The following is a 16,701-nucleotide window of genomic DNA, read 5'->3' as shown; positions in this document are numbered from 1 at the left end:
TCAAGACTGGAACTGGGAAGACAATTTAGCAGACTAGTGTCCAGGGAGGGGCAATGATAACTTAGATCAGGGAGATGATGCAAACAGGATGGAGTCGAGATAGATTAAGAGGGTAAAGTTACAGGATTTGGGAAGGAATTAGATGAATGGTCAAGGAAAGGGAACTGTCGCCTTGTGCCGGCTGATGGACAGCGGTGCTAGTCATTGTTGTGTGGAACATTTGATCATCAGCCAGTGTTTTCTGTCTGCTTTGCCAGGCACCATGCTGGAGATGCTGGAGGATGACTGGATTTCTAGGAAATGACTGCACAATTTAAGATGCCTGTGAGACAACCAAGTAGGGATGCAAGGTGACTGCAAAATCTTTCTCTTTCTGGGAGCCCCACAAGACTTCATTCATTTCCCAACTAGAATGAAAGCTCCATGAAGGAAGGAATTTTTGTCTTTTGCTCATTGCTAAGTGTGCTGCAGTTTCTAAGGTTTGGGCACCGAGTACAACTTATTTGTTGTATAAAAGAATTAGTCTCTTTTATTTCCTGGCTCTGCCAGATCCCTCTTATGCTCATGCGGTTCAAGGGGGACAGAGGTCTTCATTAGATCTAAAGCCTCCCACGCCTGTTACAAGAATGGGTCTCCAAGCGTAGGCAGTGATGGTTCTGATGGTGGTGGAGTCATGTTCCAAGGATCTCTGTTAGAACTAAGAACCTAGTGGCCCTAATTTCAGAAACTAAAGTAAAATATTAACCTAACTTTTTATATTTCAAATCGATTGTTTGACACTCCTGACCCATTTCTCCCCCAAAATCAAAGGATCTTTTGGGATGCAACTGCTGCTTAAATCAAGCTGTTCCTGTATTTTATTTTATTTTTTAATGTTTTTATTGATTTTTTAGAGAGGAAGAGAGAAAAACATCTATGTGAGAGAGATACATCTATTGACTGCCCCCTGCACGCCCCCAACTGGGGATCGAGCCTGCAACCCAGGCATGTACCCTCCCCGCGAACGGAACCAGGCCCTCAGTCCATGGGATGACGCTCAATCCACTGAGCCACACCGGTGGGGCTGTTCCTGTATTTTAGAAAGGTGAAGGGGCGGTGTGGGTGCAAGACACCGAGGGCAGCGGTCACCATAGGTTCTGAAGCCACAGCCATCATGGTGTCTGGCGAGGTCTGCATCACCCTCAGGGAAAAGCCCCCTAGGTGCACTCACTGGACACGTCCCGAGCCGCGGGCGGGCACTGGCTCAAGGCCTGTGACGCCAGGGTGTCGAGCTCCTCCAGGTCGTCCGCGGTGAAATCCCCGTGAAGGCCGAACGGGTCTTCGGGGTCCAGAGCTGGGGCCGCGGGGAAGCCACGGGCCCGCTTGCTCGGAGGCTGCCCGGTGCTGGGCGGCGGGCCAGGGCTGGACGCCAGGGGCCCGCTCCGCCTCCGGCTGCCCGGCGCAGGGGTTCCAGCCATGCCTGCCGCCGAACAGTCTCCGAAGGCACAGAGCCGAGTAGGGTCGCCGCGTGGCCGGAGAGCTGAACCAACCAACCGCCCGCGCGCCGCCGACCGCCTCAGCCTCTGGGGCCACGCCTCCAGCCCACGGGCCAATCAGCTGCAAAGATGCGAACGCGGGAAAATGACGCCACCCGCGCGCGCCGATGTGTTCCGCCTTGTGGCTGTCTTTCTTTGTCGCGCCCCACACCCGGGTACCTCCAGCTGGGACTCAGTTGGTCTGTGGCCCGGGCTTTGGGCGATCGGAGGTACCAGGGGTGTGAGTGCTGGGCTCAGCAGCCCCACCGCGCGGATACGCAGTCGCGCTGGAGGAGTTCGCCATGAGATTCACGTGTGCGCATGTGAATCGAGGCAGCCAGCATTCAGGAGTTTGGTTTCTGCCATCTCGCAGTCCTCCCTCCAGACCCTCTTGGGGTGGAGTCTAGCAGAGCGCGGTTGGGCAGGGAGAATGAATAGAACTGTTGTGAGTAGATATGTTGGAGAACAGTAAATGTTTGGAATGTGTACATTTGAGGTAGGTCTGGGGAAGAAAGTCTAATGGGAAGGGGTGATCCTGAAAAGGTTGTGCCTGCGTTGGAGGTGGGTGGGAGCTGACTGCTCAGGCAGTTAACATCATTCATTCATTTCTCTGAGAGGGCTTGAGTGTTTTTGTCCCAAGTGGTGGTCTTACAGAAATGAACGAGGCTCAGGAAGTCAAGGAAGGCCCCCTATAAGTGGCACCTGGGATCTCCTACAGGTTGAGTGGGCAAGGTGGCTGGCACACAAGACTACTCAGACAAGAATACAACACCAAAATGGAGGCCACACAAGTGCCAGGTAGAAGTTATCCATGGCAGAGAGAAGGTAAGGCTTCAAAGAGGGGTGGAGTCAAGCTGAGCTTGAGTGCCTGTCAGGATTTTATTGGGCAGGAGCCATGTGCAGGACAGTTAGCCGGGACAGGGTGCTGGAGACTTTCAGCATTGCATGCTTAGTGCCAAATGTATTCTGTAAGTGTCCTATTAATGCTTGTGAAAGCAGTAAATGAAAGGGAGATGTTTGTCAAGGCCTAGAGGGTCTTGAATACCTAAGTTTTTTTTGAAGTAATTGGTAATTTCCCTCAGATAGCTACCCAAATGTCGAATGCTGAAGTCATAATTGCTGCAGGTCTCTGGTCCTGTAAAGAGATAGGATTGTACTTGATTTGTCAGAAGGGATTAAGTTCCACTCTTAGGGACAGTGTACTGGCACTGGCTCTTGGAAGGGCCATTCTCAGCAGCACAGGGCTGGGTGCCAGCTGGCAAGGCCCCACAGGGAATGCCTCAAGTCCAAACAAGGTGCTGATGCTGTGCAACTTTCCAGGAGAGGTCCAAAGCAGGATTTTTTTTTTCTGCTAATATCAAGCACATTAGTCATAAAACAGGCTTCAATCTATAAAACCTTTTCTGTGTTGACTTAGCAAAATCTGACCAGTTCTAGGCCAGTTTGGCTCAACGGTTAGAGTGTTGGCCTGCGGTCCAGAGAGACTCAGGTTCAGTTCCTACTAAGGGCACGTACCTCAGTTGCAGTTTGTCCCTGGCCCTGGCTGGTCCTGCGGGTGGAAGCCACTCAATGTGTCCCCTTCACTCCATGTTTCTCTCTCTCTCTTCCTCTCTCTCCCTCCCACTCTATCTGAACAAAAAGTGGAAAAATGTCCTTGGGTGATAAAAAAAAGTCTGACCAGTTCTAGACTTTTTTGGGAACACATTCTCAGAAAGAGCTTAGCATTATTAGTATTCCCATAGTTGTATCGAGGGTTCTGGAGGGGAAATGCAGACTTGTGCCTCTGAATTATTTCAGTACATATGCATTTAGCATACATTATGGATGGCCTTTCATCCAGGAATTTATTCTGTGAGTCAAGGGTGATAACAAATGTCAGAAAAAAATTAAACAGGGTAAGACATTGGGACTGTCACTTTATATAAAGTGGTCAGATAGAATTCACTACTGTGATGTTTGAGTTCTCTAAAGGTAAAGGGAGTCTCCAGTATTCAGAAGAGTGACAGGCAGAAGAGTTGGTGACAATAGTGAGGCAGGAGCTTGCCTAGAATGTAGACCACTGAGGCTCAAAATGGATCAGGGTGAGGAATAGTAGCTATTAAAGGGCAGGGAGTGGTGTCCAGATCCTTTAGGGCCTCACTGTCATTGTAGACCGTGGCTTTTGCTCTAAGAAGCACTGAAGAACAAAGTAATGTATACATAACTTTACAATTTAGCAAGATCACTCTGGGTCCTGAGTAAAGGTTAAACTGTAGTGAAGCAAGGGTAGGAAAAGGAAGACCAATTTGGATATGATTGCAATAATCCAGGTGAAGGATTTTAGGGTTGGGGGGTTGTTAACTGGAAAAAGTATGAAGAGGCAAGATTTAATTTGCCTGATCGGTTGAATGTGGGGTATAAGATACCAGAATGGAGGAAGGACCTTTCTGAAGCCCTCGTGTAAATGCAGAACCATTTCCTACTTGGTTCTTAAACTTTCAGGAATCTCCTTCCCCCAGTTTACTTCCCTTCATAGAGCATGTCATGTGTATTTGTCTGCTTCCCTCCTATGGACAAGTTCCTTGACAACAGGACTGTTTGCTGGTACAAGCCTAGCCTGCATATAGCAGACTCTTTTTTAAAAATATATTTTTTATTTATTTATTTAATTTATTATTTTTTTAATCCTCACTCGAGGACATTTTTCCACTTTTTATACAGATAGAGTGGGAGGGAGAGAGAGGAAGAGAGAGAGAGAAACATCAATGTGAAAGGGACACATCGAGTGGCTGCCACCCACACAACCCAACCAGGGCCGGGGACAAACTGCAACCGAAGTATGTGCCCTTAGCGGGAACCGAACCCAGGTCTCTCTGGACCGCAGGCCAACGCTCTAACCGCTGAGCCAAACCTGCCAGGGCTATTTTTTATTTTTTTTTAGAGAGAGGAAAGGAGAGAGAAAACATCGATTCACTGCTTCCTGCACACCCTCCACCGGGGATCGAGCCCACAACCTGGGCATATGCCCTGACTGGGAATTAAACCCAGACCACTCAATCCATGGGATGACACTCAATCTACTGAGCGACACCATCCGGGCTACAGCAGACTCTACATGAACAGATGAACAACCCCATTAAAACAGATGGCAGCCCTGGCCGGTTTGGCTCAGTGCTTAGAGTGTTGGCCCCCCAGACCAAAGAGTCCCGGGTTCAGTTCCCACTGAGGGCACATACCTCGGTTGCAGTTTGTTTCTGGCCCCGATCGGGGTCATGTGGGTGGCAGCCACTCAATGTGTCTCTCACGTTGATGTTTCTCTCTCTCTCTCCTGCTCTATCTGAAGATAAAAGGAAAAAAAAAAAGTCCTTGGGTGAAGATGAAAAAAAGAAAAAAAACAGATGGCAACATGGATTTTCATAACAGAGGATGGCTTTTCTTTCCAAAATACAAATTCTTACACTAACCTCATGTAAAGTATTCCACTGGATATACAACCACACAAAAACGACAGCCATTTCAAATGAGTTAAGTTTAATTCCAGGTGGTACAGAATTCCCAATGGAACAAAGACTGAAGAACACACTTGGGCAGGATTCTGGGCTGGGTTTACTCTGACCTCACAGCTAAGGTTGAAACGGCAGAGTGAGAACTAAAGAGATGAGCCACTGCATGATTATTATTACTATTATTATTATTATTTTTTTTTACAAAAGTTTATTCTTAAATGTACAACAGGCTCCAAGACAACACTTCATTCTAGCTATGGATGGCAAGAGATGTTATGGCAGGAAATCCAGATGTTAAAAAAAGGAATGGAATTAAGGATCGCCATTGCCCCAGGCACAAGGAACAGCTCACTTTTTGCCAGATTTCTTAATTCCACCTGTGGCTGCAAAAGGAAAAAAAGTCAGTTAGAGAAAAACAGTTCTTATGGTAGAAACCCCAGGGACCTGATCTGGATCCCAGGAAGGCTCAGCTCTCACATTGGGCATTCTTTCTGACACAGCATGTTCAGGACTTTACCGATATTATCTATTCTGGGTAAAAGTAGAATGAGGATAAGGCAGGGGCACAAGTAATGGCTGTTCACTGGTCTGGAGCTACACAGTGTTGTGTACTTCACAGACTGGCTCATTTAATCTTCACCTTCTACCAATCCATTTTACAAATAATGAACTCTTAGCTGTTGTTCAGAGTTATAAACTGGTATGTGATGATGGCAGGATTCCAACCCAGGTAGTATGACCCCCCCAATCCATATTCTTGACTGTCACATCAAAAATCTATACTATGATCTTAGGGTCTGGTTTACTCACAATGTTTATTTTACCTCATTTACACATGACTATATATTTGGCACACAGTAAGTAATTTAAAAAAATAATTATAGAATTAAGTACACCTAATATAGGGATGAAGATCCTACTGTGACAGAATAAACCTTAAATTAGATGATATTCAATAGAAACAAATAGTATGGGATTTCACCAAGAATTGGCCTCTCTAAATATAATCACAGATTAAGGGAAGGTGCAAGACATCTCATCACTTCATTCAAAAAGGAATCTCAGTGCTGTGTGGATAGACAATACTGAATTAAACCTACTGGGTTATAAGTCTTGGGAAACCGTAGATGACACCCACCATCCCAGTCTCTACTGCCCCCGGTGTGGCTCACAATCAATCAAAAGGGCATAGATAACTGGAGGAAATAATAATTAATTTGATTAATATAAACTGCATTTAAGAAGCAGATATGTCCCTGGCAGGTTTGACTCAGCAGTTAGAGCATTGGCCTGCAGACCAATAAGATGCAGTTCGTCCCTGGCCCTGGTGGGGGTCATGTGGGAGGCAACAAGTGGATGTGTCTGTCTCACATCAATGTTTCTCTCTATCTCACTCTCATTCTATCTGAACAAAAATGGAAAAATATCCACAGGTGAGGATTAACAAAAAAAAGAACCAGATGTGGCTCAGTGGCTGAGCCTGGACTCATGGACCAAAAGGTCATTGGTTTGATTCCTTATCAGAGCACAAGCCCAGGTTTCCTGCCCAGTAGAGGTTGTACAGAGGCAGCCAATCAATGTTTCTCTCTCTCCCTCTCCCTTACTGTAAAAAAAAAAAAAAAAAAAAGGTACAGAAAATATTGGGGCTGCTGAGCTTGAAAAATCCTTTGATCTGAATTGCTCTTACATAAAGAAAGAACGTGCAGAATAGTAGGCAATTAAGTTTTTAAAAAGCACAGAGAGCAATCGCAAGACAAGAAGCCTGTACTTTTTATTTTTGTGCAGGAGCATCTAGAAGTAAAATGACTAAGAATGTAAAAGTATTTATCAGCGTTAACAATGAGTAGTAAGTCCTTAAGCAGTGAAACGCGACTTTGGGACAATAACTGTGGAGGATATTTGGAAACAGGACTGTACGAATTGTGTGTAAGATATCATTTCCGCCGCTTTTTTAAGGAAAGGGTAGCCCAGACTGCCTTGGAAGCAGATTTGTTTCCATACCCCGTCTGGCTCCCACCCATTCCTGCTGTGGCGAATCCAAGCCTGGCTAGGGCGTCCGCAACAGTGGATAGGAAGCACCGAAACCTCACCACTCACCAACGAGGCAGGAGACCGACCTGCTCAGCCCGCGTTCAGACTGATGCACAGAACATTTGTCCGGCTTGGGCTCTACCTGGCCCTCACTTACCCAGGGGGCCCTTCCCCGCAGCCTTCGCTTTTAGCTCCTCAAGTTTCTTCTGCTCCTCTTTCTGCTTCTGCTTGAATGCCTTATCTTCCTGGGGAGAAGCAGAGCGGATTCACTCCAGGCGGGTTTCCCAGGCCCTCCCCGCCCGCCCACGCCTCCGCGTGGCCCTCACCTCGTCCATCTCTTTGGCTTGCTTCTTGGGCTGCTTCAGGGGCTTCTTCTTGCCACCTGTGGGCGAAACAAGCTCGCTCATCCGGGCCCCCGCCGGGTCCCGTCCGGTCCCGTCCCACCCCGCCCCGCCACCCCCGCACACTCACCTTCGCGGCCGGACATGGTGCCTACCGCCCCTTCCCCAGACCCTGCCACCGGAAGCTGAGCTCCCTGTCCCACCCCTGCGCCTATGCCTCCACGCGGGCCCGCTGATTGGCTCCTAGTCAGGAAGTTGCCTTCTTGCTGCCGGAAAAGGCCTTCTGGAGGCGGGCACTAAAGGCTCAGAGATCAATTGAGTGGCGGGTGCTCCGTTGGGTTTGCAGCTGGGACGCTAGGCGGGCCAGGTATGGGGAGTGGGGTGGTCCTTCTGCCAGGGGAGGTCCGGAAGCCAGGAAAGGTGCTTAACCGGAAGGCGCTGGGCCTTGGCCCGTGCCGGGGGGAACGCTGTAGGAAGAGGGAAGGGCTTGTGCAAAGGCCTTGAAGCTTGGCGCGTTCCTGGAACCTAGGAAAGCGTAGCCTGGCCAGGGGAGATGCAAGGGAGGTGGCAGAGTCGGGATTAGATCACCAGGTTCTAGAGTTTTGGAGGCCACCCGAAGGAGTTTGGGTTTTAAAATATAGTCCAGGTTGCAACTTTTTGCAAACTCTGTTTATTCATCCAATACATTTTTGTTGAGTATGTACTGTGTGCACTGAGTATGTACTGAGTATGTATTCTAGGCACTGAAGATGCAGCAGTGGACAAAACAGTGCCTGTCCTGGCAGAGCTGACATCCTGGTGGGTGAGACAGACTATAAGCCAAGTAGATAAGTGAAATACATAACATAGGTCATGTGTTATGTGCGTGGAGAAAATTAAAACAGAGAAAGTGTGTAAGGAGTGCTGTGATGGGGGAAGGGGGCAACGACATTTGAGCAGGTCTTGAAAAAAGGCAGGGAATAAGCAGTACAGATAGTGAAAGCTGGTGTCTGTGGTTGGGAATAGCCTAGTGTGTTCCAGCCATATCAAAAAGTCCATGCAGCCCTGACCAATCTGGCTCAGTGGTTAGCCGAAACAAAGGGTACAGGTTTGATTCTCGGTCAAGGGCACGTATGTACCTGGGTTGCAGATTCGATCCCTGGCCACAGTTGGGATCATGTGGGAGGCAACCAATCAATGTATTTCTTTCACATTGATGTTTCTCCTCCCCCTCCCCCCTTTCACTCTATCTAAAAAATCATTGGAAAAATATTCTTGGGTGAGGATTAACCAAAAAAACAAGTCCATGCATGGTAATTATGTGAGGTGAAGGATGTATTAGCTAACCTTATTGTGGCAAACATTTAGCAGTATGTAGGTGTAGCAAATTATCCCACTGTACACCTTAAACTTAAACAATGGTATATGTCAGTTATATCTCAATAAAGCTGGGGAAGGGGACGGTCCCTTGTGACTGAAGTAGAGTGAGGAGAGACTAGTGGGAGATGAGGTCAGAGAAGAATGAGAGCCAGGAGGTGGAAGCCCTGTAGGCCATGGAAAGGATTTGCTTTCACCTTGAGAGAAATGGGGAACCACTGCAGGGTTTGAGCAGGGAGAGACGTGCTTTGAAAGGACCACTGCTCTGTTGATAGTACACAGACTGTAGGGGCTAGAGTAGAAGCAAGGAGACCTGTCAGGAGGCTCCTAGCATGACCCAGGCAAAAGATGTTGGTCATTGGGACCAGGTGTTTGCAGTGGCAGGGGCAAGAGGAAGAGGGATTCTGGATTTAGAAAGGAAGTGGTGTTAGCTGTTGGATTGGATGTGAGGTGGGAGAGAGAGACGAGTCAGGGAGGATGAGAGATTTTGGGCCTGAACTGGACTTGGGGTTTCCATCGACCAAGATGGAGAAGGATGTGGGAAAGGCAAGTTTGGGAGGGGAAGCTAAGAACCCCATTAGCCTTCCAAGCAGAAATGTGGATTGGGCAGTTTATTAAATGAGCCTGGAATTCAGAGGAGAGATCTGAGCTGGTAAGTCAGTATAGCTGGTTTTTATTTTTAAGTAACTGCTTTATTGAGATGTAATTTACCTATTTAATGCGTACAGTTGTGCAACCATCACTACAATCAGTTTTAGGACATTTTAATAGATGGTTTGTAAAGTCATGGGAGTAGATAAGAGAGAATTCTGAGGATCAATTCCTGGGCACTCTGTGGAAAGGTTAGGGAGGTGAGTGAAGATTGGAAGCCAAGTATTGAAGACGTTTCAGAGAGAAGGGAACTGTCATGAGGCACAGGCTGCTGACAGGGCAAGTGATGAGAAAAGAACTTGTCATTGGATTTAGCAGTGTGGAGATGACCTGGCCCAGAGAAGTTCTAATGGTATGGTGGGAGTGAGGCCAGGTCAGAGAGAGTATAAGAGAGAAAGGGAGGCTCGGCTGGTGTGGCTCAGTGGATTGAAGGTCATCCCTTCGACTGAGAAGTCCCAGTTTGATTCCTGGTCAGGGCACATGCCCGAGTTGCAGGCTTGATCACCAGTAGAGGGCGTGCAGGAGGCAGCCGATGGATTTTCTCTCTCTCTCTAAAAATCAATAAAAACATTTTTTAAAAAAGAGAGAGAGAGAATGGGCTCTGGCCGGTTTGGCTCAGTGGTTAGAGTGTTGACCCACAGACCAAAGAGTTGCAGGGTTGATTCTGGTCAAGGGCACGTACCTCAGTTGTGGCTCAGTCCCCGGCCCTGGTTGGGGTTGTGTGGGAGGTGGCCAATCGATGTGTGTCTCTCACGTTGATGTTTCTCTCTCTCTCCCCCTCCCACTCTATCTGAAGAAAATGAAAAAATATCCTCAGGTGAGGATTTAAAATTAAAGAAGAGAATGGGCCCAGCCAGTGTGGCTCAGTGGTTGAGTGTTGACCCATGCACCAAGAGATCACTGGTTCGATTTCTGGTCAGGGCACATGCCTAGGTTGTGGGCCCAATCCCCAGTGGGGGGCATGCAGGAGGCAAGCAATCGATGTTCTCTCTCATCAATGTTTCTCTCTCTTTCCCTCTCCCTTCCTCTCTCTCTAAAATAAATTTTTAAAAAGTTAAAAAAGAAAAGAGAATGGGTAAAGAGAAACTACAGTGAGTATAGACAATCTGTCAGGGAGTTTGGCTGTAAAGAGGAGCAGAGAAGTAGGGCAGTTGTTAGACAATTACTGAGCAGTGTCTGAGGAGGGGAGTGGAAATGGGACCTGGGGCCCAGCTTGGTCTGCTCTGGAGCATAGGTTCACATAGGTTCTTCATCTTGAGGAACAAGAGAGAAGGTGGAAATTGGACAGACAATGGCAGGTGGGAAGGTGTGGTTAAGTTCCCTTGCAACTTAAAATATTTTCTTGATGGAAAAAAATGAAGCAAGCCATCAGCTGCACAAGAGGATGAGGTACAGATGAGGGAGGTTGAGGAAAGGGCATTTGGTGGAGGCAGTCATCTGGATGGAGGGGCAAGATCTGAACCTGGGCCTCAAGGCCTTGCTTAATTTGGCCTCTGTCCATCTCTCCAGCCTCTCGTCCATCCACTCCCTTCTCTGCTTCTTTCCAGCTGCACTGCTCCCTTTCAGGCTTTAGAGACCTCAAGCGCTTTTCTACTCTTTCCCTCTGCCAGGAACATCTTCCTTGTTTGGGGGACTTGTGAGACATCTCAGTGGGAAGGAGCTGGGAGATGGGCCTGGCTGGAAGGTGGGAGGCTGAGAGGAGGGACTGGAATGGGAGAACAACTTGGGGGTCATTGGTATGTTCCCTCATGATGCAAAGTCCTGCTGTCACCAAGCTTATGTTCTAGTGAAGGGCTAGGTGATACATAAGGAAGGCAATATGTGTCTGATGGAGAAAAATAAAGCAAGTGATTTGGCGAAGGAGGGAGTGGTCAGGGAAGGTCTTGCCCAGAGGTGATATTTGAGCAAAGACATAGAAGTCAGGGTGAGCCAACTGGACTTGTGGAGGAAGAGTGGTCCAGGTAGAGGAAGTGGCAAGGCTCAGGCAGGATCATGCTTAGCATGGTAAGGTTGCTGGAGGGGAGTGCAGGAATAGAGAGAAGGAAGAGGATGAGGGCGTGGCCACCGGCAGGACTGGTATTTATGCCAGGTGAGATGGGAACTGAGGGATGTGATCTGACTTAGGAGTTAACAGCCTCTGGTTGCCAGAGGGGCAGGGGAGGAAGCCAAGACTTCATAGGAGGCTGTAAATGTCATCTCTGCCGGGGATGGGTGTTCGTCTGGGGTCCAAGACTGGATAGTTGGTAGAGGAAGAATTGGGAAAGAGGCTAAGAAAGTTGGAGAAAGTGAGAAGCGGGAGTGATTTCAAAAAGAGAGGGTGTGGAAAGCTGCAGAGATATTGGAGAAATCTGAGAAGCTCCTGCTGGATCTGGCCAGGTGGACGTTTTGCGGGGCCTCCAGGAAAGCAACCTTGATGGAATGGGATCAAGAGAGAAGAGGGTTGAGGAAGTAGTGACAGCCAAGGTGGACACTTTCAGCTGAGTGTTGCTTAGGAGAGTGGTGCTGTGGTGGGCAGAGCTGAAGGCTACGTGCTTTGCTCTGATGAGGGACACACCTGCATGATTGTTGTGGGATCACTGCTTATGTGCAGTGGGCACTGGCATTGAGGCCTAGGTGGTTTGCCTGACCACTGGGGCACGGATGACATTTTCTCCCTTGAGCCTTATGACTGGGACTCAGGGGTTCAGGTGCAGCACTAACTTGGAGCCATTGTTACAGGGATGCCCCCTTCTGCGGCTCTCGGCTGGGCCCATTTTGTCCAGGAGGTATATGCCTACCCAACCAGCGTAGTTTTCAAGAGGACTTGCACTTCTCCAAGCACAGCATGGGGAGAAGGCTGGGATGCTCTGACCCATCTCTGTTCCACTTCACCTACATCAGGAAGCCCCCTTGTAACTGGAGCATCTCTGATTTGTCTTCCTGTCCCATTTTCTCTAGCCTGGTTGTTTGGCCACCAGGTGTCACTCTGACAGTCAGAGTCAGTAGTTGGGGGCTTGTCGGGAAGAGGAGTGGTTTGGCCAGAGGAGGGTGCTGCTGGCTCATGTTTGCCTGGGCGCACTGGTCACATGGCCCTCTCTTGGGAAGTAGGGTTCCTCAGAGTCACGGCTGCTCTGGGGCTCAGCAAGGCCTAAGTGGAGAATGGGAGACTCCCTGTGCTGTTCATTCGGGTGGAGAAGTAGGCGTTGTTGGGCCCCAAACGTCAAACTGACGTTGACAAGGGAGAGGTTAGAGAACCTAACCTATTGGGCAGTGACAGGTTGGCGAGGAGGGAGAAAGCTCATGGGCAGTGAGAAATGTGAGCCTGGGACTCAGTAACCCTGAGAGTGTGGGCTTGGAGGGCAGAAGGAGAAGGGCGGGTGTGAACCTAAGAAAAGTTGTCCTCTGTGCAGAAATCTGCCCCCCCCCCCGAATGTCTTAGAGGAGAGCTGAGGAGGAGAGGCCTTTCTGCTTGGGACACAGATGACCTCTGTCCTCAAACGTAAGCTACATCCTGCTTCCCAGATGCTGCGGCACCTCCAGGGAGTCTGGGAAGTTGGTTTTGATCATCTTTTACAGGAGTCTGCCCCTGAAATACCATCAGTTCCACAGTTCCATAGGGAGTTTGTGGGGCTTTGTCAGCATCACAACTCAGGTCGGAGAATTTTCTTTGTCGTTATCAGAAACCTGGGCACCAGAATTCTTATCTGAGTCATAACAGACCTTCGGTGTGGGTGCAGTAGGAGGTCTGGTTTGCGTGGCATCGTGGAGGGAGGTGGGAGGCATGGTTTCCTAAATACGTCTGTGTGCTTCCCTAATGTGCCCCTTTGTCTGAGCGCTGGGGTTGGGGGAGCGGGCAGCCTGACCACAGTAGAGGCTGCAGCCTCCAGGCCCAGCAGAATAGCACTAAGTTTGGACCTTTTAATGGAAGGTAGTTCGTTCAGAACTGACCCTAGGCTTGAAACGTGACCAGCCTTTCTCGGCTGCAAGCTGATCTGACTGCTGTTCCCCACAGATCTCCCGATGACAGGGTGCAGCCCCGTGTCTGCCATGCAGTACGTTGTGGGTGTGCCCCCTATACTGGTGCGGAGAGGCCTCCTTGGAAGGGACTTCTTGACGAGCAGGACTCTGTGTAGCCCAGGCCCCAGCCAGCCCAGAGAGAAAAGACCTGTGGAGGTGGTGCTCAGGCTGTACCACCGCCTCTCAATGCTGGGAAGAGCCCTGGGGCACGGCATTCAACAGCGAGCATCCTCCACGGCCAAGACGTGGTGGGACCGATACGAAGAGTTCGTCGGACTCAATGAGGTTCGAGAGGCCCAGGGAAACGTGGCTGAGGTAAGGAGGGGGGCCCAGGTGATTGGCCTGCCCTGTGACTGGGGAAGTGTGGCCTGGAGGCTCCTGCAAAACAAGTCACCAGCCACATCCACGTGTGTCTTTTCTTGAACAAATACCACTAGTAGAGGACTGTGACTGTTTCTCACGTGGCAGCCTGGCTTTGCTACTCCTCGAAACCAGTTGCTGGACATGTGCCAGTGAGCCCTGGCCGTTAGCACCCGTCTGCTAGGCCAGCAGACACTTCCTGCATCGACTGTCTGGGTGAGGAGAGTTGCCGGGAGGGTTTCTGCCGTCCAGTGCTCTCAAAGCCCCGCGTGGAGTGGACACCTCCCTTGTGAAGGTGGAGGCCCTGGAGTCACCGAGCTGTGAGGGGAAAGAGCTGCCTGTGTTTGTCGAGCCCTCTGCGGCACAGAAGTGCCTTCTGCCGGCTCTGCTCCTGCTCCTGCCTCGGTGCAGACCAGTGCAGACCAGTGCAGCAAGGTGGGAAAGCCTGGGCTTGGCTGGAGGTCGGCACAGTGGCCGAGCCGGGTTTCTGGGTTGGTAAAACGGAGGCTGTAGCCATGCCCCTCCTGGCGCAGTTGTGAAGTGTGAATAAGGTAACGCCCAAAACATCGTAAGCGCACAGGTTTCTTTCTGTGGTTGGTGTCAGACTACAGCTGGCTGCGTGGGCGGACACAGATTGTGTGCATTCGTAGCTGTTTTCCAGTTTCTCAGGGCATGTTATTTCTACTTGAATGGATAAACCCAGTAATTCTGATGGGGGTGGCCCAGGCTGCACTTTGAGGTTGGCTGGGGGAGCCAGGGTTATGTTTCTGAGAAACAGTCTCCATCCTTTGCACTGACACCCCACTGACCTTTCTCCACCAGTCTTTTGGGGAATAGAGCTGAGCCCGTGGGTGGAGAGAGGCACAGTAGACTTCCACGGCTCTCTCCGCAGGCAGAGAAAGTGTTCATGGTGGCTCGAGGGCTTGTCCGCGAGGCTCAGGAGGACTTGGAAGTGCAGCAGGCCAAGCTGAAGGAGGTGAGGGACCGCTTAGACCGCATCTCCAAAGAGGATAACCAGTATCTGGAACTGGCTACTCTGGAGCACAGGATGCTGCAGGTAGGCACCTCGGGAGGCAGTCCTTCCTCCCCTGGACAGGGACCCTAGCCTGGCAGGTCATGCAGGGGCAAAGTGGGGACCCTGACTGCTCTGGTGGTCAGAGACCTGGTAAGGAGGTAAACCAGAAGCTCCTTGGGGCCTGGGCTCCAGGCCTCCTGAGCCTATCCACCCACTTCCTCCTGGAACACTGGGGTCAACAGTGCAGGACCCCAGATTGCTAAGGAGGGAGCACCATGGAGGGGGCTGGCCCAGAGAGTGCCATACACTTCCCTTCTGACAGACACATTCTCTAGACATCAGCACATGTCCAGTAGAAGCCAAGTCTGCTCTGGGAAGATAGTGCAGCCACCTCGACCACCCCCGATTCCTTTGCTCCCCCCGCACAACCGGGCTTATGCTGCCTTCATTCATTGGCACCCCTGTGCCAGGCACGGGGTTGCTGCTGTGTAACACAGCTTCGCTTCCTCAGGAGGAGAAGAGGCTGCGTGCAGCCTACCTGCGAGCTGAAGACTCCGAGCGAGAAAAGTTCTCCCTCTTCTCTGCGGCGGTGCGGGAGAGTCATGAAAAGGAGCGCACTCGGGCCGAGAGGACAAAAAATTGGTCCCTCATCGGGTCAGTCCTAGGAGCCCTGATCGGTGTGGCTGGCTCCACCTACGTGAACCGTGTGCGGCTGCAGGAGCTCAAGGCCTTACTCCTGGAAGCACAGAAGGGGCCTGTGAGCCTCCAGGAGGCCATTCGAGAACAGGCATCCAGCTACTCCCTCCAGCAGAGTGACCTCCATGACCTCATGGCGGACCTAAGGGGCCTAGTCCAAGCTGGGCTGGGGCAGAGCTCTGGGTCCCAGGCAGGTGCCTCCCCAGCCCGAGACAGAGACACAGATATCCTTTCAGCTGCCTTGAAAGATCAGCTCGGCCATTCCAGGCAGGTCCATTCCTGTCTAGAGGGTTTACGAGAGCAGCTCGATGGCCTGGAAAAGACTCTCAGCCAAATGGCTGGGGTGGTTCAGCTTGCAGAGGCTGCAGACCGAGCTCTGCCTGGCTCCTCGCTGGAGCAGGGGAGTACGGTCTTAGTGCTGTCGGACATGGAGCAGAAGCTAGAAGCCCAGGTCAACAGGAACACCATCTACAGCACACTGGTCACCTGTGTGACAATTGTGGCCACAATGCCTATGCTCTACATGCTCTTCAGGGCCAGCTAGCCCCTGGACCCTACTCCAGAGGGGAGGGGTGTGGATGTGGATTTAGTAGAGAACCCAGCAGTGAAGTGAGCCTTTGGGGGCGCACACAACCTCAGCCTGAGTGAGCACGCCCGGTGTGGCTCACCAGCAGGCACACTTTCCATTTTAGGCAGTGCTCATTTCTATTAATTATGAAAACTTTGTGCTAATGTCTAATTAAAATGTCTTTGAGTTCGTGTTATTTAAAATAATTTATATCAGACTGAGTTTTGTCTGTTGAAAATTGAGATTTAAGACTCGAGGGTTTGGTCTGGAATTGCAGTAATCTCCCCCTTTTGTTCCTCTCTCATCTCCTCTGGGTCTTCTCATTGGTTCAGGGCTGTTTGGGATGCATTTACCCTTGAGTCCTGGATTTTCATTTTGGGTTTCTTTTTTTTTTTCCAATCCTCACCCAAGAATATGTTTCTATTTATCTTCAGATAGATAGGGAGGGAGAAGGAAAGAGAGAGAGATGTGAGAGAGACATATCAATTGGTTGCCTCCCACACATGCCACCACAGAGGCCGGGGATCAGACCTGCAACCCAGGTATGTGCCCTGACCAGGAATTGAACCGGGACCTCTCAGTCCATGGGATGATGCTCAATCCACTGAGCCACACCAGCCAGCCTCATTTTGGGTTTGCTGGCCTGCCCTCTGTTTGCCCAGCCCTCCTATGTCAGGTGTCCTGGGCA

General features: G+C 50.2%; 1 protein-coding gene across 2 annotated transcripts; it reads left to right on the top strand.

Annotated features, from left to right (window-relative positions):
- The first annotated feature begins 1,697 nt into the window (after positions 1-1,697).
- CCDC51 (coiled-coil domain containing 51) lies at positions 1,698-16,200 on the top strand. 2 transcript variants are annotated; one of them, XM_036266496.1, is made up of 4 exons: positions 1,698-1,744; positions 13,370-13,689; positions 14,627-14,791; positions 15,261-16,200. In XM_036266496.1, the coding sequence occupies exons 2-4, from the start codon at positions 13,378-13,380 to the stop codon at positions 15,987-15,989; spliced, it is 1,206 nt and encodes a 401-aa protein (XP_036122389.1). In that variant the 5' UTR covers positions 1,698-1,744; positions 13,370-13,377; the 3' UTR covers positions 15,990-16,200. The 2 variants fall into 2 exon arrangements, with proteins under 2 accessions (XP_036122389.1, XP_036122388.1); XM_036266495.1 differs by lacking the exon at positions 1,698-1,744 and adding an exon at positions 7,674-7,738.
- The last annotated feature ends 501 nt before the right edge of the window (positions 16,201-16,701 follow it).

This window comes from Molossus molossus, unplaced genomic scaffold (assembly GCF_014108415.1).
Source record: "Molossus molossus isolate mMolMol1 unplaced genomic scaffold, mMolMol1.p scaffold_m16_p_18, whole genome shotgun sequence".
Lineage (NCBI taxonomy): Eukaryota > Metazoa > Chordata > Mammalia > Chiroptera > Molossidae > Molossus > Molossus molossus.
Note: the sequence above shows the minus strand (reverse complement) of the source record. Positions and strands in the feature narration are given on the sequence as shown.